The sequence below is a fragment of the Tupaia chinensis genome, unplaced genomic scaffold (genome assembly GCF_000334495.1).
Source record: "Tupaia chinensis unplaced genomic scaffold, TupChi_1.0 Scaffold000178_1, whole genome shotgun sequence".
Classification (NCBI taxonomy): domain Eukaryota; kingdom Metazoa; phylum Chordata; class Mammalia; order Scandentia; family Tupaiidae; genus Tupaia; species Tupaia belangeri.
This window is the reverse complement of record NW_006159653.1, coordinates 835937-856905: the sequence shown is the minus strand read 5'-3', so window position 1 is coordinate 856905 and position 20969 is coordinate 835937. Positions and strand designations below refer to the sequence as shown.

Sequence of the window (20969 nt, the reverse complement as noted above, 5' to 3'; positions counted from 1 at the left end):
CCGGGCGGGGCCAGCCGGTCAGGAGGGAGCGCTGCTCCGCCCCTGCTCTTGACGGCGGGGCTGACGGGTTTCCTACTTAACGGGACGGCGCTGTCATCTTTGAAGGCTCCATCTGCGCTGTATTTAATCGCTCCGCAGAGGGGCTGAAACCGCGGCTGCGAAGTTGGAGCTGACGCACCCCGGGGCATCTCAGCACAGTGGCCTGGCCTCCGCAGTGACTCGCACAGGGAAGCCTGACCACCGCTCTGCCCGACGCTGACCCCGACCCAGCCGGGCCCAGCAAGGGGCAGGCAGGCCCACTTTCAGGGAGCGTCTCCCAAAAGCTGCTGGCTCAGCCCCGGGTGGCGTCGCCACCCCCCCCCAGCCACACCAGGTCCCTGTGGCCAGTCTGATCACGGCTGTGTGCGTGATGTCCCCGCCTGGCCGCCCCGCTCCTGTTCTCTGACCTGCACAGGCCACAGGAGGCCGGCACACGGCAAGCCGGCACACGGCCTTCACAACGCTTCCTCGACCCCGGATCCCAGCGTGCACACGCAGCCACAGTGCATGTGCGCCCCTGCTCCCTGGAACTCGCACACCTTATGACGAGCACCCGGTCATGTATGGAGGGGAGTCGAGACCTCCGCCTGCCGCAGGCACAGCTTGGGGTGGCGGCAGGCCACTTGCCCCTGTCCCCTCGCTGCCCAGTCTGCACATGTTGGTGCCTGTCGCGGCCAGAGGCTCCGCAGACACGCCACCCAAAGTGCCGCTGGCTGCACACAGGTTGAGCCCCATCGCTGTGGAACTGAGCCTTGCGTGTGTGATGGGCACGGGCTCCTTGCCAGGGCTGCGATGCCCGGAGCAGCTCTGTGGCAGCCTGAGCGGTCATGTGAGCGCGGCCCCGGGTCTTGCGATGGTGGCATCTCCAGCCCATGGGCTCCGGTCTGTCTCCTGAGCCCGCAGCCTCGGCCCTCTGGTGGCAGATGGGTGCTGTGCACAGGCATACACACGTGCATAGACCACACTCATACATGCATGTGCACACCTCACACACGTAGACTGTGCACATGCACACACAGATACCACACACGTGTGCAAGTACACACACACATAGACCATACACACCCACACCATGCACACACACACACATGCATGTGCACACATAGACCATGCACGTGTGTGTAGATAATACTCGTACGCTTGCACACACACGGGCTGCACACATGTAGGTGACAAACATGCACACACATAGACCACGCTCACACATGTACATGTATGCACACATAGACATGGATGTGCATACATATATGTGGCACATGTGCATAATGCACATGTGTGCACAGAGTAAAGACACCCACACACATGCCCAACTCGGAGGTTCTGCCCTGTGTGGCCCACCCGGTCTGGGTCACACTCGAGTGGGTCTGCGTCCGTAGAGCCGGTCGGTAACTGGTGGTGGAGCCCCCAGTACCTCTGGGACGGACGTCGGACAGGGAGGCCTCCCAGTGGTACTGGGCGCCTGTGTCCCCACAAGGACAGGACTGGACGGCTGCTCTCGTGGAGGAGAGACCGCTGGCACCTGCCATCGGCAGAGCGGCTGAGCGCGCCGTCAGATCCGATGGAGCGGTGTCTTGCTCTCCACCGCACCCGCTCGCGGGTATGCCGGTTCCCTCCCCTGGGGGGGTGGAGCCGACCAAGCCCCCAGTGACGTCACCGCCGTAGTGCCTGCCTCTGTCCTGGCGAGCACTCCTGCGATTGTGCGTGAGACCAGCCACATGGAAAGGCCCTCCAGAGGCCCCGCCGGCAGGTGGTCCGAGCCTGGGCCACAGCTCGTGTCCACGTGGCGCCCTCCGCAGGCGGCAGATGGCGTGGCATGCTCTGACAGGGCTTCCCCCAGGGAAAGGCCCAGACCTCTGCGCCCTAAGGTTGTCCTCGCGTCTCCTACAGAGACACACGTGGGTGTGCAGACTAAGCGTGGGCCGGTCCCACTTCCTGGTGAACCGAGATTGGGGGTGAGTTCTTGGCGAAGCAAAGCCGTGGCCTTGTTAACGCACCCTTCGTGTCTGTCACCGTTCCAGGGTGGGAGTCGCAGCTCCTGGAGACTGGATTCCTGGGGATATTTCTCTGTCCCCTTTGGACGCTGTCCCAGTTGCCCAGGCACACGCCCCCGTCCCAGATCGTGCTGTGGGGCTTCCGATGGCTGATTTTCAGGATCATGCTCGGAGCAGTGAGTAGAACTTTCTTTCTTACATCTGGAAAGTGCCCGCGGCCCTTGCCACTGTGCTGGTCCAGTGCTGGTGGCCAGACGCCTCTCCCTCACGACCGGCGCTCACGGCCCTCCCTGCGGCCAGGCCTGAACCGCATGCTCCCCGTCCCATGGCCTGCTCTCAGGTATCTGAAACCCGCTGGCTTTCTGGCCACGTCTCCACTTTTCTGTGGGAACAACGCAACTGAGTCCACTTCACAAGGACCCTCAGCGTGAGCCGTTCGAGCCGCTGCCTTCTCTCCCAGCCTGCCTTGTGGTTGCTGAATGTCTGAGACTTTTCAAGGAAACGGTAAACGCGGCAAGCCAGGGCCAGCCCCGTGGCCCGGTGGTTAAGAGAATCTGCCACATGGCAGACCAGGGTTTGAATCCTGGCTCCACGCTGGGCACGTGTGCGTGCATGTCCCGATCCCAGGTGGAGAAGGGTCGGCACATGCCACACCCCATCAGGGTTGCCCTCTCCCTTTATCTCCATGTCTCTCTGTCTCTAAAGAGAACACACTGGCAATGAAAAAAAGAAAAGAATGGTAGATGCCACTATTGGCCAGCCGGCCACAGTCGAGGTGACACAGGGCACGCGCGCAGCCGTACCCCACACCCAGAGGGCCGCCTGCCTCTACCTGGCTCTGTGTGAGTCCGGACTTCGGGGTTCGGATGTCTCGCCATGGCCAGCACATCTGGATTTTCTGTCCCTCCCTGGAACGAGCCTGTCCCAGCGGGCCGTGGGGCCGGGTTCAGGCCACGGGCCCTGGCTGCACAGCAGGGCAGCGCCGTACTGCTCTGTAGTTCTCACGGTCGCCTCCCACTCCTGGATTTGAACCTCGAAGCCAGGAGCGGCTGGCCCGGGACCTCGGCCGCCTCACAGGCCGAATCTGGCCACCTCTCTTACCCTCCCCTTACCCTGAGCTCTGCTAAGACGACCCGGTCTGGGCTCTAGAGCGTCTCAGAGCACCACGCTCCGACGTGGAGGCCCAGGGCCATGCGCTCGGAGCATCGGCTGGTTCCCGCTGCAAGGAGGGGTGGGCGTGGGCCGCAGCGGCAGAGGGCACCGTGCAGAGCCCCGCCTGCCAAGTCACCACGCACAGGCGGGCGTCCCGGGCTCCTGCTGTCTCCCGCCCTCGCCTGCACTGTGGCTGGGCCTGGTCTCTCCCTCCCGCCTGGCCTTGACCCAGAGCCGTCTGCACGGCATGGTGACCAGCTCCAGGCCGGCTTCGCGGAGGCGGGGCTTCCCACGTCCCTGCCAGGCACCCCAGTCACAGCTCTTGGTGACCAGGGTCCTTCCGAGCACCTGTCTGGGCCAGTTCTTGTCCACTCTCGGTACAGCTGCCCTGTGTCGGGCTTGGGCCTGGCTATGGGGCCACCACCCCACGCTGTGGCCATTCCTGCTGCGCCCCCTGCGTGCGTCAGCCAGTGACGCGTGCGTCAGCCAGTGACCGCTCACGCCAGGCCATGCGAGTGCCTGCTCCAGGAAGGGCTGGGCCCCGGGTGGGCTCCTGGAGGCGTGCACGTCCCTGACTCCCTGTCGCTGCTCAGACCGGTGGTCTGACAGCAAGCGCTTGCTGCATGGGCTGCGGGGGTGGGCACCGAAGTGGGAGACCCTACAGAGGTCCCTGGACCTCCCGGGAGGCCGGGCAGACTGTCCCGAGCTGCCCCCCCGCCGTCCACTGTGTGCTGGCTGTTGCCCCGCATTCCCGCCCCAAGGATGTGTAGTCAGTGGCAAGGGCAGGGTGGGTACTTCGAGCATGCTCAGGTGGCCCGGGAGGATGGCAGGTGACAGGGACGCCACACTCCTCCAGACCCCTGGTGGTCTTACCCATGAGCACCGGTCCTCAAGGCCCACGTGTGCATGTTGCCATCCGAAGCACACCCTTCCCAGCCTCAGGGCTGACAGGCTGCTTCCCGCCACTTCTCTGCTTGGGGCCAGGGTTCCTGGGGGCAGGACGCAGGTGGACGCAGCAGCAGGGCCTGCTGTGCCCACTCCAGTGAGCAGACCCCAGCTGCTGCCGAGGGTCTGGGCCGTCCTGGTGCTGCATCCCACCAGGGGCAATGCGCAGGTGGCGGTGCAGCAGGAGGTGTGGGGCCTCTGGAGCCAGCATAGCCAGCAGGGTATCCGGCGAGGCAGAGCGCGAGCAGCCACACAGCGAGGGCAGTGGAGGGCGACTGCGATGGTGGGCCCGTGTCAGGTCCCATGGCAGGAGCAAGCTGGCTGTCCACCTGGTCAGAGGAAGAGGACGTTGCCGTCCGTCCTTTGTGGAGCAGGACCATCTTAATCGTCTGCAGACACAGCACAGATGCCCCGGCAGGCTCTGGCTCCCAGCCCACCGGAGGCTGTCATGGGTTTGCCACTCAGCGGGCTTTGGCGAGCATGAAATGCACAAGACCCCAGGGCCTTACGTGGTGCGAGTGTCCCTGGGGAGGCAGCACTAGGCTGAGAGCCCCATGGGTTGCTGAGCTGTGGGCAAAAAAGCCAAGCCCTAGGGAGAGACGCACAGCTCCGGAGATGGGCCAGGCTCTGGAGGGGGGCCGGGCTCTGGAGAGGGACTGAGCTCTGGAGAGGGACTGAGCTCTGGAGAGGGACTGAGCTCTGGAGAGGGGCCGGGCTCTGGAGAGGAACTGAGCTCTGGAGAGGGGCTGGGCTCTGGAGAGGGACTGAGCTCTGGAGAGGGGCCATGATCTAGAGAGGGACTGAGCTCTAGAAAGACGCTGTGCTCTGGAGAGAGGCTGAGCTCTGGGGAGGGACTGAGCTCCAGAGAGGGACTGAGCTCTGGAGAGGGGCCGGGCTCTGGAGAGGAGCTGTCAGGCTGAGCGAGAGCTGACTGGGTCTCATGGCGCCTTCCAGCATGCCACGAGTCATTAGCACACTCTGAAGCTCCTTTCTTGGCATTTTGATTGACTGTTAGTACCAGCTGGGTAAGAATTGTCAGGTGCGCTAAAAGGTGTAATTACTCGATTTCGTCTTCGGTCGGATATTATAATCTTCCCGTGGAAGACAGGAGCGTAGATTGACTTGATAGGAAAGGATGATGGTCGCCAAGGGTCCCTGACTTTGTATGCTTTTTCCTTTTGAGAGAGATTTTTGCTATAGGGCATGTGCGCTCACCAAAGCAACAGAGACAGGAAGCGAGAAATCGCCTCCCGGGGGATGGCCGCGGTGCAATCCCTTCTCCGTTCTCTCAGAATTCTGGGCATGCACGCACACGCGCCGGCATGAGTTTGAAGTTGCAGGCTCCACAGTCAACACCTCCACCTGTTGGCCCATGACCCTCCATCGTTAAGGGAAGGAGCCACAGCAGGTCCTGGCAAGTGACAGAGACTACTGCCCACTGCCGGGCCAGACCCTGTGCCACGGTCAAAGCGCACTGCCGGGCCAGACCCCACGCCACGGTCACCGCCCACCGCCAGGCCGGACCCAGTGCCACAGTCAGCTTAGCGGCCTGCCCGGAAATCTGGGTGTGCGGGGCAGCTTGCTTTCTCACTTTCCCTCTCTTTCTCTCTCCACTCTCTGGTCAAATTTAAATAAACGAATAAAGTTAAATAAAATAATTCTTTAATAATTTTATTTATTATTACTGTTATATTTTTAAATTTTTCTGCAGGGCATGTGCACTCACCAGAGAGCGAGAGAGAGAGAGAGGGAAAGTGAGAAACAAGCCACCAGATCCAGGATCGAACCACAGTTGGCCATGTGTGGGTCCAGCACCTTAACCACCACGCCACCTGCTGGCCCCTCGGTGGGGTGTTAGGGTTCATTCACTGATGTCCTCTATGGGAGAGAGAGGCCCGCCCCAGGGTCTTCACGCCACAGTCCACTCCCTCTCCACTGCACGTCACGTCACCCACCCTATACCCAGCTAGACCCTGAAAGGCCGGGGAGGAAGCCGAGGCGCATGACCAATGTTCCAACCGCGCGCGGTGTTGGTTAGTGGTGACAGCGCCGTGTCCGGAGGACTTCTGTAAGCCTCCAAGGGGGGAGAACTTCCGAGGGGGAGGACTTTGGGGTGGACAGCGTGGTGCCCTGTGAGGCTGGCCCACAGGGAGGCCTAGGCAGGCGCCTGGACGCAGGGCTGAGGCCGGTGGTGCCCCCGCTGCTGCCTCTGTGTCTGCCCCACTCACTTAATTGAAGAAATAAACCTTAAAAAAAGGTAAAGAGAAACATGACATCCAACTTCACGTCATGGATGAAGCCACACAGATGAAATGGTTGAATTTCTTCGAAGACATAAATGATCAAACCGACAGAGAAGAAACGAAAGTTCTGAATAGCTTCCAAATTAAGACGCTCAAAGAACAGCCCCTTCCCACCACGTGCACCCCGGGCTGGGGACTTCAAGGATGAGTTCTGGGAGACACTGGAGGAAGAGGTGCCTAGAAGTGGGGAAGGGACCTTCCCTCGCACGGCGTGAGGCCGGCGAAGACAAGGACAATGCTGCCCACAGCCACCAACAGCCAGATGGCATGGCCTTGCCCAGGGCACCCATGGGCTCCTTGGGGACCACGGGCCATGGACCCTGCAGCACAGGCAGCGGTGTGGCATCCACTGCCACAAGTGAGGGTCTTCATGTACCCCTGGGGCCGCCCCTGCACCGGTGGCACCCGCTGGGCTGGAGGGGCAGCTTCTGGGGCAGGCCAGGGTGCTGGGACCTCTCCGGTTACCGGTGCCCCTTTGACTTCCGGTGTGGTGTCGGGGGCTGACGGCTGGGCTAGCACCTGCTGACGGGTGTCCCACTGGTAAGCTGCAGGTGTCCCCCTCTCTGTTGGAACCTGCTTTGACATAAGCGTCATCTCGAAGAGTCATCACAGGCCCCCAGCCGTGCAAAGAGGAGCCAGGGGATGTGCTCCCCGACAAGGGCAGGTCAGGGACAGCGTCTGAAACCTCGGCACTGGCGTCGTGCGGGGAGATGCCGGGCGTGAGTGGTGTTGGCACCTCCGGGCTGGCCCTCAGCCCTGCGTCCCGTGCCCCTTCTTCCTCATGACCCCGTGTGACCATTTACTGGTGGCAAGTGACTGCCTCGGGTTTAAGAGCAAGAGTCTCATCCCCAAGTTCTCTAAGACAGTTTCGTTTTTGCTATAGGGAGTGTATGCTCACTGGAGAGACAGAGACGGAAAGGGAGAACTCATCCCGGGGGGCGGGGCGCGCCGCAGTCCCTCCTTCTCCATTCTCCTTTCAGGATCTTGGGCACGCACACGCGCCCAGCATGAGTTTCAAGTTGCTGGGTCCAGGACTCAAACCAAGGTCAATGACGTGGAAGTCCAGGGATGCAACCATTGCACCATCGGCTGGTCCCAACACCCTAAGTCCTTACGCAGGAAAATGTCTGCTATAAGTGGCAGTTTTCACTCGGCTACAGCCGTGGAGCTGCTGCGGAGGAGCAGGTTCTTGCACACAACAGTGGCAGGCAATGGGAGCCTGGGGCAGGTGGGTGGTCACGGCTGAGCTCAGCGCTGGCCGAAGGTCGGGCTTGCACATCCTGTGCCTAGGTGGCCTCTCCAGCAGAGGTCCTGCCGCTCGGGGCAGGGGGCAGGGCTGCTGCATGCCATGCGCCAGCCGCCCCCACACTCACACGCAGGTGGGCCTGCCCTGCTCCCAGCATGCGGGCCACCTCGGCCCCCGTTAGCACAGAAGAGGCACCGAGCGAAGTGCGGGGTGTGAAGCACGGGGGAGCGGTTCCAAGTCGGACTGGGGCTGCAGCCAGGCTGGATCGACGGCGCGTGCAAGACCTTCCCCGGGAACTGGCATTGTGTCTGAGACGCTGTGGCAAGAGTCGCCTGGGGTAGCCCAGGGGCTTCAGCCCGGTCAGTCTGACAGCTTGGTGGGGTAGACAAAGCCTGGGAAACCCGACTTCCCGGAACAGAGACGAGTGGAGACAGGAGATCTCAATAGCTCCTTATCTGTTAAAATGAGTTCGAAATCAAAGAAACGTTCCGGAAAGAAGACTCGGCCGATGACTTCTCTAGCGAACTCCGTGAAACATCAAGGAGGAAATGATAGCAGTCCCACACGAGCTCTTCCGGGAAGCAGTGCAGGGATGGTTTCGTGACCGGCACACGGTGGTCCCAAAACCCGATGAGGGCGTTCCGGACAGGACTGCTCCAGCCTGCACTCCCTCATGGACGAAGGCGTGAGAGCCCCAACACAACGCCAGCAGTCAGAGCTGGCACTAAAATGCCGTGATTTAGGGACCAGCAGACGGCTTAATGGTTACGTTGCTGGACTCCCGCGTTGTTGACTGTAGTTCGAGTCTCGGACCCAGCAGCCTACAGCTCACAGGGCGCATGTACGTGCATGCCCAGGATTATGAGAGGACAGCGGAGAAGGGACTGCAGTGTGGCCATCCCCTTGGGAGGTAATTTCTCATGTCCTGTCTCTCTGACACCAACACATGCCCTTTAGCAAAAACCTCTCCCTGCCACCAAAATCTGTGTGATTTATCTCAGGAATACAAGGTGGTCCTGACATTTGAAATCGATGCGCATTTCCACTATGGTAAACAATAAAGATGAAGAGCCATTTGATCATCTCAACAGATGCCCAAAAAAGGCACATGGTTAAATCTAATGCCCATTCGTGATAAAGCTTCTTTTTTTAAATTTTTTAAATTTATTTATTGTCATTATAATCTTGTTTATATTACATTGAATCACATCTAACTTTACAGTGTATAGCATTTCTTTCTCCAGAAGGAATACCACGCATATCAGTCAATACAAAGATGTTAAAATCCTCATTTCATCAATAGCTTTGCATTGTTTTTCCCGATCATTATCATTATTCGCTGTTTCTCATTTTGCTTGTGAAAAGACTTTACCCAGCATGCAACCCTTCTCAGACCAGTCCAGTTGCGAGTGCTCTACACGTCGGCCTTGATGAAGATTCTCAGCAGGGACTTCCTCAGTCTGATGAGGGGCGTTGGTGGGAAACTACAGCCTGTATCATTCTTTTCCTTTTTTCCCCTTTAAATGTTGTCAGAAGGCATGTGCACTTGCCAGAAAGAGGGAGGGGAAGTGAGAAAGCACTTCCCGTGGGGACTGTGGAGGCCACAATCCCTTCTCTTCCATCTCTCTGTCCTTTGGGATTGAGGGCACACCTGCACCTGGGCCTGACGTGTTACTGAAGCCACTGGGACTGGAACTTCAACTGCACAGTTGGCCACGTGGGATCCAGCAGACTTAACCACCACTCCACTGGCTAGCCCCCGTATCATTCTCAGTGACGAGCAAATGAAAGCATTTAATGCAGTTAGAAAAAAGGCAAGGATGTCTGTTCTCACTGCTAATCTTCACCGTTAGATTGAGATCTTCATGCAATAAGACAAATAAAACCAAATACAAGGCACAAAGATTGGAGAAGAAGAAAATAGTTACCCACAGACATGTAGAAAACCCAATAGAATCAAAAAAGCAACTACTAAAATGACGGTGAATTTCGGAAGATTGCAGGATTCAAGTCAAATGTGAAAAATCAATTGTACTTTATGCACTATTAACAAATAAAAAATAAAGTTTTGAAAATGCTATCTACAGTTGTATTGAAAAGCCTTCAAATACCTCGTAATAAATCCAATAAAGGAAGTCTAAGATGTGTACATTAAAAACAAAACATTGGGGCCAGCAGTTGGCGGAGTGGCCATGTTGCTGGACTCCCATGTAGTCGACCACAGTTCGAGTCCTGGACCCGGTGGCCTAAACTCATGCCGGGTGCATGTGGCTGCCCAAGATCCCAACAGGAGAATGAAAGAGAAGAGATTGTGGCGTGACTATCCCCCCTGGGGGGTGATTTCTCACTTTCTGTCTCTCTGTCTTTGTGGCGAGCACATGCACCCTATAGCAAAAACTTCTCAAAAAAAAAAAAAAAAGCTGATATGAATTTTCAAAGACCTAAATAAATGAAGAGATATACTATGTTCATGAACCAAAAGTCTCCATACTGTTAAGATGTTTAGTGTTATCTGTGGATTAGAGGCAATCTCCGTCAAACTTTCTGGAGAAATTGACAAGCTATATAAAATCTATATAGAGGGACCAGCAGTTGGTGTAATGGCTATGTCGCTGGACTCCCATGTAGTCAACCACGGTTTGAGTCCCGGACCCGGTGGCTTAAACTCACACCAGGCACATGTGCATGCATGCCCAAGACCCCAAGAAGAGAATGGAGGAGAAGGGATTGCGGTGTGGTCATCCCCCCTAAGGGGTGATTTCTCACTTCTGTCTCTCTGTCTCTCTCTATTTTTCTGGCGAGTGCATGTGTCCTATAGCAAAAACTTCTCCAAAAAAAATTTATATGGAAATACAGAAGATCTTGAAAAATAACAGAATTAGAGGGCTTATAGTATTTGAATTTATAGCTTACTTTAAAGCTAAAGTATGATATCTAAGCTAGAAAAGTACATCGATGGAAGAGGGTAGAGTCCCAAAACAGAATCACATCTGCTGTCATTTCAATTTCGATCCCAGTACAGGTCAAATCAATGAGGAAAGGAAAGTATTTTTTATAAGTAGTGCTGGAATAAGTCGATATCTATATGAAAAAGTAAAATGAACTAATAGCGCGTCTATACCAGATGTATTGTGAGACAGCCACAGACCTAAGTGTCAACACAAAACAATGGAGTTCTCTGGGGAAAGCACAAGAGGGCGCCTGCAGAGAGAGCCCCCCCCCCCCCAGTGGCTCTCCCCCCGAGGCCAAGGCCCGCACAGTGGGCAGGCAAGCCTCCTTAGAGAGACAGAAGCCATGGACCAGGAGATGGCGTAATGGCTATGTCGCTGGACTCCCACGTAGTCGACTGTAATTTGAGTCCTAAACCTGGTGGCTTAAACTCATACCAGGTGCATGTGTGTGCGTGCCCAAGATCCCGAGAGGAGAATGGAGGAGAAGGAATTGCAGCATGGCCATCCCTTGGGTGGGTGGGGGGGGTGACTTCTCGCTTCTGTCTCTCTGTCTCTATCTCTCTGCTGAGTGCACGAACCCTGTAGCGAAATCTCTCACTTAGAAAGAAGAAGGAAAGACGGAAGCCAGATCACGCAGGCTGTGGGGGTAGTAGACAGTTACTTGGGGTAGGCCGCAGTTCCCTGGACGGGGCACAGAAAGCTCTAGCTACTAAGAGAAGTGCACGGGCCACTGCCGCTCCTCAGCATGAGCCTGGGGCCACGCACACTAAGAAAATGAGCAGGGAAGCCACAGCAGGTCTGGCAGAGCCCCCGCCTCCACAGTAAACAGTGGGCAGAGGATGCCGTGGGTGCACGGAGGGCCGCAGGACTCCACCCCACCACCACCAGGAGGGCTCCGTCGGGTGGCCGGGACGGCGAGCATGAGTGCATGGGCAGCCGGCTTCTTCACATCTCCGTGAGCCACGGAGGCTGGGGGTGGCCCAGGTAGGCTTACACAGGGCGTGCAGGACGTGGCCGCGGGACAGCCAGGAGGGTGCGACTTCTCAGGACCAGAGTCGCTCGCTGGGCTGTGGGGATGAAGCGGAGGGCGGGTGGCAGCTGCGTGTGGCACGGTCCGGCTCAGAGCAGCTTCGCCCTGAGCTCGGCCTGTCCGCCCAGCCTGCCTGCAGCACCCCCAGCATCTGCATCTCCTCGCCCAGGGCCGTCTGAGGTCACGGGCAGGCAGCTGCCTGAGAGGCGAGTGGCGTGTTTGGCCCCTGGCACTCTGGGAGCAGCCGCCCAGGTCATAACAGATGGGCAGGGGAGTCGGGGCCCTTCCCTGAAGGCAACCCCCGGGAGATGGGCTGGAGATGTCCCCACCCAGACAGCGCCCGGAGATGCCCCTGTCACTTCGGACAAGCCTGCCTGCTCCCGTGGCACAAGAGTGGCGCCCCTCGCCTCGCTGCCTCAGGCAGAGAGTGGGGCCCTCGCATGCTCCGCAGTGCCATGTAGGAAAGCCACTGCGGCTCCTCGGAGGCATCGTGGGAATTTGAGATGATGTCCCCAGGTCTGACCTGTCCCCCAGCTCTGGCGGCCCCATAGCAAGCTCTGCAGTCCCACAGGCAGAGGCCGCTCGGCCCCTGATGGGCACTGAGCCCTTGGTGCTGGGTGCAGGGCTGCCTGTGCTTCCTCTTCTAGGCCTTTACCTCAAGGCGCGTGTGCTCGCCGGAGAGACAGAGACAGTGCAGAGATGCAAGAAACGGCCACCCCGCGATCCCTTCTCCTCTCGGGATTTGGGCATGCATGCACTGGCACCCAGCATGATGTTCAAGCCACTGGTCTGGGAGTCAAACTGGTCGGCCGCGGAGGAGTCTAGCGACGTAACTGCTAGGCCATCTGCTGGCCCCTTCCAAGTGCTTTTTTTTGGAGAGGTTTTTGCTATAGGGCGCGTGCGCTTGCCAGACAGACAGAGAGAGACAGACAGAAAGCGAGAAATCACTCCCCAGGGGGGATGGCCACGCCGCGATCCCTTCTCCTCCGATCTCCTCTTGGGATCTTGGGCACGCACGCACACGCACCCAGCATGAGTTTTAAGCCACTGTGTCTGGGACGCGAACTGTGGTCGACTACATGGGAATCCAGCGACATGGCCATTACGCTAACTGCTGGTCCCCCAAGTGCTTTTCAAACCCCTTTTGCAGAAAGTCAGCCCATGTGGACATCATGGTGATTTTCAGAGGTCTGCGGGCTCTGGGGCTGGGAGTACAGGACACACTCCGTGACTTGAGGACCAGCGGGATTATGCTGCTGGACTCCTACATAATCAGCCGTAGTTCAAGTCCTAGACCCAGCAGCTTAAAAAAAACTCACAATAGGGCTTAAAACTCATTCCAGGCGCATGTGCATCCTAAAGTCCTGAGAGGAGAATGGAGAAGGGATTGTGGTATGGCCATCCTCCCGGGAGGTGATTTCTGTCTCTGTCTCTCTGACAAGCGCACATGCCCTATAGCAAATATCTCTCTTTAAAAAGGAAAAGAAAAGAAGAGTGTGTCCTGGGACGAGGGCACAGGAGAAGAGCCAGCACCCTGCCCGCCTGCAGGCCCTGCGGCACTGGGCGGACTGCCCAAGCAGGGACAGGACAGCTGCAGGTCACTTGGCAGCTCCGGGTCGGGCCTGGTTTCGGCCTGTCTGTGCCCTTTTTTCAGAATTAATTTTGGTCTGAAAAGGGCTCAAAGGAGGCTTTGTTGCGATGACACTTACTCTGGAAGGAAGAAATCCGTGGAAAATCTGACATCTGTGAGGTGGGGCGGATCAGTAGATGGTATAATTACCCTCCACTCCTGAAAGGATTTTCAGATTTTTAAGTGTCTCTTATCAGCTTAGATCTGAATGACATTTTAATTATTTTGTTTTTTTCTTCTTTTCCTGGTTTGAGTCTCCAAAGAGCCTCACTCTCAGGTTCCGAGGGGAGCTGGGGGTGCTTACAAGGGAAGCGTCACGTGGGCCACACCGCCCGTCAGAACCCAGTGGTCCCTCGTGGTCACAGAGGGCAGGTCCCGTGGGCGGCGCACACCTGATTCTAGAACGTGGTTTACACGGACACAGACATGCAAGTTCTTACACGCCCGGAGCCTCTGTGCGGTGCGCCCCTCCTGGACAGAGCCAGGCACTGTGACGGCGGGAGGGCTGGCAGGAGGTTGGGTGGTGCCGAAACCCCAGGCGGTGTCGTGGCCTGGCGGGCTCAGCGTTGGGTGGAGGTCAGGCGGGAGACAGTGGCGCCTGGCCCACCTGACTCTGTCTGCTCCCGGCGCCATCCCCCAGGGCTGACCAGGGGTCCTGGTATAGCTGCAGCCTTCCCATCCCTAGGCCACACCGGTGGTTCCAAACACACCTGGCGCTGGACGCGGCCACCCAGTCGTCCTACTGGGCAACTGCAGAGGCCACTGCCTTGCCCGACCACAGGGCTGCCAGGGCCCCGGCTACCTGACTCCACCCAGGCCCTGCTCAGGGCCTGGCCTCCCGAGTCCTCCCTTGTGTGAGGTCAGCTCCGTGGCCAGCACCAGCTCATGCCCCTCTGGCCACCCGCATAGATAGACCTCTGGCTGCCTGATAGACCGTGGGCTCCAAGACAGTGCCACTGTCCCCAGGACCAGCCCCTGATGGCTCTGTCCAGCCAGACCCTGACAGCTGAGCATGGCATGCCCACCACCTGTGCCCTGAACCTGCCGTCCCTCCAGCCTGGGCCTTCTGGGCTTGCCCCTGCTCTGAGTACTCGCACGCCCGGGTGTATGCTGTGGTGCCGGCCCCACCAGGGGGACCCACCCACTGGCTATGGGAAGAGCCCCCAGGTGAGATCAGTGCCCCCCATCTCACCAGGCCCAGCCAGGCTCGAATTTGCAGCCCCAAGCTGTGGGGGGTCTCTTCCTGTCATGTGTGAGCTGCTCCTGTCTGGGGTCCTCTGTCACAGCAGCTGAGTAGGCCCTGATCTCTCCGGCCCCTGCAAGCTGCCTGCCCCACCCAGACGTGGCCTTTCTGGCCATGGGCCTCTGCCAGGCCCCGGCACCCTGCCAGCCCTCAGGGGGTAGCTGCCGGGTGGGCGCAAGAACAGGCGATGAGTGAGCAAGTAGCTGGACCAGGGCTCACGGTGGCCACAGAAGCCCAGCCAAGGGCAGGCCGGGCCGTTCTCCACCTACAGGCGCTCCGGGAGTGGGCAGGTGAGCTGGGCCGCGTCTCCTGCAGTGCGTCCAGCCTGGCCCTCGTCGGCCATCTGAGCTGCAGGTGCCTGGGAAGGAGGCACAGGAGGTGGACCTGCCCGCGTACCGCGGAGCCTGCACCTCGTCCCCCAGCACAGGCTCACCTCTGGAAGCGTCTCCTGGGTCTTCACTCTGGAGCCAGGTCCTTCTTCCCCCAGGGGACTCAGGGCAGCAAACTCGGGGACACTCAGCCTGGCCCACCAGGTCTCCCTCGTGGTCAAGGGTGCAGCTGCAGCAGTGCACTGCTGTCCCCATGCAGCCCGTGCCGCTGCTCGCTTAAATCGCCGGGAGGCGCGAGAGGCAGGGTTGGGGCAGAGGGCGAGAGCACCGGATGAGGAGCGGGCACACCTCTGCCCCTGCTGTTTCTCTGTCCTGCGGGGATTTGGGGCATACGCGTTCACATCCGCGTGCTTTTCAAGACGCCAGGGCTGGGATTCAAACTGCTCAGTTGTGTGGGACCCAGCTCCCTCCCACTGATGCACAGCTGGCCCTACTTCAGCATGTCGGTCCTCGTGCAGCCTGAGAATGTGGGAGCTCAGGAGGGCTGTACCCGCAGCCCTGGCCTGTGCAGGGTCCCAGCCTCCGCCTCCCCTGGCCTCGCGAGGTGCTGAGGCTGAGCGCTGTGGGCAGGAGGCCCCTGCGAGGCTGCACGGCCTCACCTCGCCCAAGGGCGTGCCCCTGCCCTCCTCTTAGGTGCTTCACTCCCACAGCGAAACCCTCCTCCACAGCGCCCTCCTGCCCTCGCGTTCGGCTCACTTCTGCAAGGTGCCAGCTCAGTACAAGCGGCGTGCCCGGCGTGCCTCCAACCCCAGCCCCTAATGCGCCCTGCTCTCGCCTTACAGGGCCTCATCAAGATCCGGGGCGACCGTTGCTGGCGAGACCTCACCTGCATGGACTTCCACTACGAGGTGAGTGGCGTGTGCATGGACCGGCCCGGCCCGGCCCGTGGCTGTGTAGGCACTTGAGGCCGCGCTGCGCACCTGAGCTTGCTCGCCTGCCCATCTCTGCTCCAGGTGGGACTGAGCTCCTGCCCAGGTAAAGCGCCACTGCCACTACGTAGTCACCTTCAGCTCGCTCGAGACGTCCCTGCTCCTGCCGGTCCTGGGGTCGTCGGCTCCCGGTGGCTGCGGAGGGTGTGCGGGGCCTGCCCTGCTGTGACGGGCTCAGCTGGCTCGTGTGTGTGGCACCTAGTCTCGCCGCCCCAGCCCCTCGGTGGCGTCTGGGCCAGGCTGTGCCCGACAGGTATGAGCAGGGCCAGGACCAAGCTGCCACCACTTGGACATGGGGCAGGCAAGACCCCTGCAGCTTCCAGACCTCCACGGCCCCCACCGAGGGCCCAGACCCAGATCCAAGTCCTGGACACGCCTGGTCCTGCCAAGTGCTCATGTACTCACCCTTGGCCAGGAGCTGGGTCACAGCACCCCAGAATTAACCTGTGGGGACCTGAGGCTGGGCTGGCCCCTGCTCCGTGTGTGCCGAGACGCCTCCCGCGGCCTGCTGTCCCCACTTGGGTCTGCGTTGTCCTTGGCAGCACCAGGTCCCTAGGCCCCTGGGCCATACATAGCTGCCTCCTGGAGGGCGTCTTCCTGCAGTCCCGTCAGGGGCGTTGCAGTGCTTGGTGCACATGCAAACCCCGGACGCTGCCTCTGGGCCTCGAGCGGCAGTTAGCCTGAGGTCGGGGATGGTGCATCCGGTCTGATCGCTTTACTTATCTTATTGTCCTTGTCATCACTATTCATTATTATTCAGTTTGACCAGAGAGACAGAGAGAGAGCAAGCCGCCAGGTCTAGAGCCCGACCCGCAGTTGGTCATGTGGCTGTCCAGCAGACCAGCCACCACACCGCCTGGCCCCTGGGTTTTATTTATTTATTTATTTAAAAAAAATTTTTTTGGGACAGGTTTTCACTATAGGGCGTGTGCGCTCGCCAGAAAGACAGAGAGAGACAGAGAGACAGAAAGCGAGAAATCACCCCTCAGGGGGGTGGCCACGCTGCAATCCCTTCTCTTCCATTCTCCTCTCGGGATCTTGGGCACGCACGCACACGCGCCCGGCATGAGTTTTAAGCCACCGGGTCCGGGACGTGAACCGCGGTCGACTACGTGGGAGTCCAGCGACATAGCCATTACGCTAACTGCTGGTCCCTCCTACGTTTTATTTTTAAGCCTACATCGAACACATCAGAAACCCGGCTCTTCCTTGCCAGGGACTCGTGAGTCTTGTCCTTGTCCTCCTCCTCGAGCGGGATTGGTGTCCCTGTGCCCGTGTGTGTGTGGGAGTCCATGTGCCCGCGTGGGTGTCTGAGTGCCCACGTGCACGTGGGTGTCTGAGTGCCCGTGTGTGGGCATCTGAGTGCCCGTGTGTGTGGGTGTCTGAGTGCCCGTGTGTGAGTGTCTGAGTGCCCGTGTGTGGGTGTCTGAGTGCCCGTGTGTGTGTGGGTGTCTGAGTGCCCGCGTGGGTGTCTGAGTGCCCATGCGCGTGGGTGTCTGAGTGCCCGTGTGTGGGTGTCTGAGTGCCCGTGCGCGTGGGTGTCTGAGTGCCCGTGCGCAGGTGTCTGAGTGCCCGTGTGCGGGTGTCTGAGTGCCCGCATGCACGTGGGTGTCTGTGTACCCATGTGTGTGTAGGTGTCTGTGTACCCGTGTCCAGATATGACCCGAGGCCCTGTGGGCTGTGGTGCTGTCTGCACAGGCCGCAGCTCAGACCGGGTGCACTGTGCCCACAGAAGGCTCAGAGCGTCCAACCTGGAACCCCAGCCGCACTCCTGCTGCCCAGAGGCCGGCCCCACACCTCCCCCGGGTCATCATGGAGACCCTCAGGGCCCCTGCAGGCCGCCCCACCATGCTAGCGCTCCAGTGTGGCTCCTGCCGCCCATGGCCACGAGGGTCGGGCACGCCCTCCCCCAGTGTTTCTGAATCACGCTGTTGATATGGCAGAGGTGTGGACCGCGGGGCCCGGTTCGATGGTGAGAAGGGCGCTTAGCAGAGGAAAGAACTGGGGTGGGGGATAGGGCGAGCCACAGGCCACAGGCCACAGAGGTGGGCGGAGCGTCCCTGCTGTGTGGCCCCCAGGCCCTCGGCCCCGGGAAGTGTGCCGGGCATCCGTCCCCTCCCGGCCACCCCGCCTGCTGCATGGCCGACCCAGAGCCCTGCCGTGCCCACTCGGGGAGCTGCTGTGTGAAGCTGTGTCGCCGCTGCCCTCTGGCCCTCCTCTGGGGCTGATGACAGTGCAGTCCCATGCCGGCTCGTCAGGGGCCGTCCTCTGACGGGGCTGCTGGTGGGCGTGCCCTGAGCAGAGTGGCCGTGCCCGGCTTCCATGTCCTTCCCCACGTCCTCCCGGGTGCACTCAAGGGACCCTCATCCCTACACCCCAGTTCCCTGTGCCCAAGCCCCTTCCCCAGCGAGAGGGATCCCTGTGTCCCCGGGAGAGAGGCCCTGAGGAGGGCCCGGGCACCCAGGTGAGGCCGTCAGGCTGGAGGACTCGGGCAGGGCTCCTGCCCTTCATGCCGCAGGGCAGACGGGGAGGCCCAGCCCACCTGCCTTCGGTCCCCGTGGGTCATGGCCTGGCCACCTGTGGTCAGTGGGGCAGCAAGTCACCGGGCTACCCAGGTCCCAGTGTCACCCCAGTGGTCTAATGGCACCACACCTCCTCTGACTGGGGTGTGTACTCCGTCCCCGTAGGTCTGGAGGGTTTGAGACAGAGACAGCTTGCTTTTCTTCAAGACCTGCTGAGCATGTTTCCCCGAAGTCCTCAGGCCCTTCCTCTGGCCGGCACCCTGGACAGGTGTCCCCGAGAGGGCAGGCCCACCGGCGGCTCACTGCTCCCTGTCCCCACAGACCCAGCCAGTGCCCAGCCCCGCGGCCTACTACCTACACCGGTCGCCCTGGTGGCTGCACCGCTGTGAGACACTCGGCACCCACCTCCTGGAGCTCCTGGTGCCCTTCCTGGTCTTCCTGGGACGGCGGGCATGTGTCATCCATGGGCTGCTGCAGATCCTGTTCCAGGTGAGCCGTCCGCCCACCAGGGCCGACCGTCTGTGCCCCCCGGTGTCGGCACGCCACCCCAAGAAGCCCAGTGTGACCCCTCCCACACGAGGTTTCCAGAGGGCATGAGGCAGCACAGGGCTGGGGTCTGCCGCCCGGGCGGGACGGGTCCGCTGCGACGCAGCGCTCAAGGCTGGGGTCCTCGTCTGAAGGTTTCTTTAAGCTCTGGAAGTTCCTCTCACGTATGAGACACCACTCCACCAGAGTCAGGCTCTGGAAGAGGCCCCGGGGCCGGATGCTGCCCCGCCTTGTGGCCGTCACCCTGCCCGACGCATGTGGGCTCCACGTCGCACCCCCAGGGCGGGGCCCCCTCGCTGGGCATTGGCCGGTCTCGGTGCCCTCCTGTCCTGTAACGCTACAGGCTGATTGCCCATGTCCAGGAGATGCGCAGCTGGGGCGAGTTCCGCCTGTCCCCCTCGTCCTCTCCGAGGCCTGGCAGGGTGGTGTGCACTGGCGTGACCCGGTGACGGTGCGTCCAGGCGCCACACCTGCCCTGCAGCCCAACCCACCGGGGCCCCCTGTGCCCGCCTGCTCCTGAGGGCACCCACTCTGCAGTCACAGCTCGCGGTGGTTGGGCGGGGCAGAGCGTGCTCCGTGTCTGGGACGCTCTGTCACCTGCTCTCTGCCAGGCCTGCCATGACGCCACGCCCTGCAGGTGAGCGTGCGCCTCAGGCTGCTGCCAGGCAGGGTCCCAGAATGGGTGCGGCCATGACCTGGGGTGCGGGTCTGTGGGCGGGGTGCAAGCCCGTCCCTGACGTGAGCGGCTTGGCCAGGGCCAGCCCTGTGCAGCACGTGCGCTGTCCCTGGGAGCCACGGTTCCCCGTGGCAGCCGCAGGCAGGTCCTTGGCCAGGTCAGCCGGCACGTGCAAAGGCACCACGGGCCAGGGGCCAGAGAGGGCCTGGGGCGCTCGGTGCTCGCTGTCTCCCACACGCCAGCGCACGCTGCGTCACGCGGTAGAAGAGAAGGGACTTACAAGAAGCCCGCGTGGTCTCGGAGTGCACTGTTACCGATGAGCAGGCGGGACCGGCCGGGGGGGGGCTCGCGGCTGTCAGTGTGCGGGCCTGCCCGCCACCGCCCACCTGCCCTGTTTGCGTGCCGTGCGGTCAGGGCGCGTGGCCCTCACAGACACAGGGCAGCCCGGGTCCCTGAAGGACAGCACAGCGGCAGGGCTGTTCCGGGTGGCCTCTGTCTGCTCTCTAGGTAGCTCCGGGCCTAGACCCCTGCCAGGGTTTCCTTCATGGCCGCGTTTCCAAGTGTGCAGGCCAGAGAGAGTCCACGCTCTGCCTTGGTGCAGAGCACGCAGCTGTGGGGGCCCGCCAAGCCTCAGTTCTCGTGTCCGGCACTGAGCGTGGGACAGTTCTGAACTGTGCCGGACGGACTTTCTCTGCCGAGTGACACCGTGTCCTGGTCGGTGTGCAGGCTGAGGCGCCTTGCTCCAAAGCCGGAAAGTTCTACTCGGGGTGGCGGGCCTGGGCGGTGGCACACACGCAGCAACACCCGAGGCAAGGCCCAGGTCCAGGCCTGGAAGTCACTCCGCTCCCTGTCCCCTCCTCTGGCAGTGTGCCGTTTGGTGTGACCAACCTGCGATCAGGTGTGGTGTTTTCCACTTGTCAAAAAGCTTCAGGGCCACCCAGGTGGTGTGGTGCTTAGGGCAACCGGGTCCCACATGGCCACTGTGCAGTGTGAGTCCCCAACCCAGTGACCTGAAAAACACGCTGGGTGCACGTGTACCCGAATCCGAGAGGAGACGGCGTGGCCATCTCCCCGAGGGTGTGCTCACCTGCATCTCTGCCCGTCTGTCTCAGGTTCACACACGCACCTGTAGCAAAGTTTCAGAGTGGGGACACCCCACCCGCGTCTGGACCCCGTATCGTCTGTCTCCCTCACGTCCTGAGGGTCTCAGTTCACCATCCCCCCTTCTGGCTGGCCTGGCTCCTGCTCCAATGTTCTCCACGGTGACGTCGAAGTTCAAACTGCTCACCGGAACCCAGCCTGGCCATGGGTGTGACCGCTGGGCAGACCACCATGCTGCCCACCCTGTGCTGCCCCCCCATGCTGTCCCCCCATGCT

The 20969-nt window shown here is 60.5% G+C and overlaps 1 protein-coding gene across 1 annotated transcript in view; it reads left to right on the top strand.

Moving 5' to 3' along the window:
• Positions 1-20969, top strand: part of LMF1 (lipase maturation factor 1) — a gene marked incomplete at its 5' end in the record, with an annotated part of 80888 nt that overhangs the window by 43603 nt on the left and 16316 nt on the right. Inside the window, 3 exon segments of the mRNA XM_006146435.3 lie at positions 2058-2206; positions 15702-15767; positions 18692-18859. Of these exon segments, the coding sequence (XP_006146497.2) occupies positions 2058-2206; positions 15702-15767; positions 18692-18859 (383 nt within the window).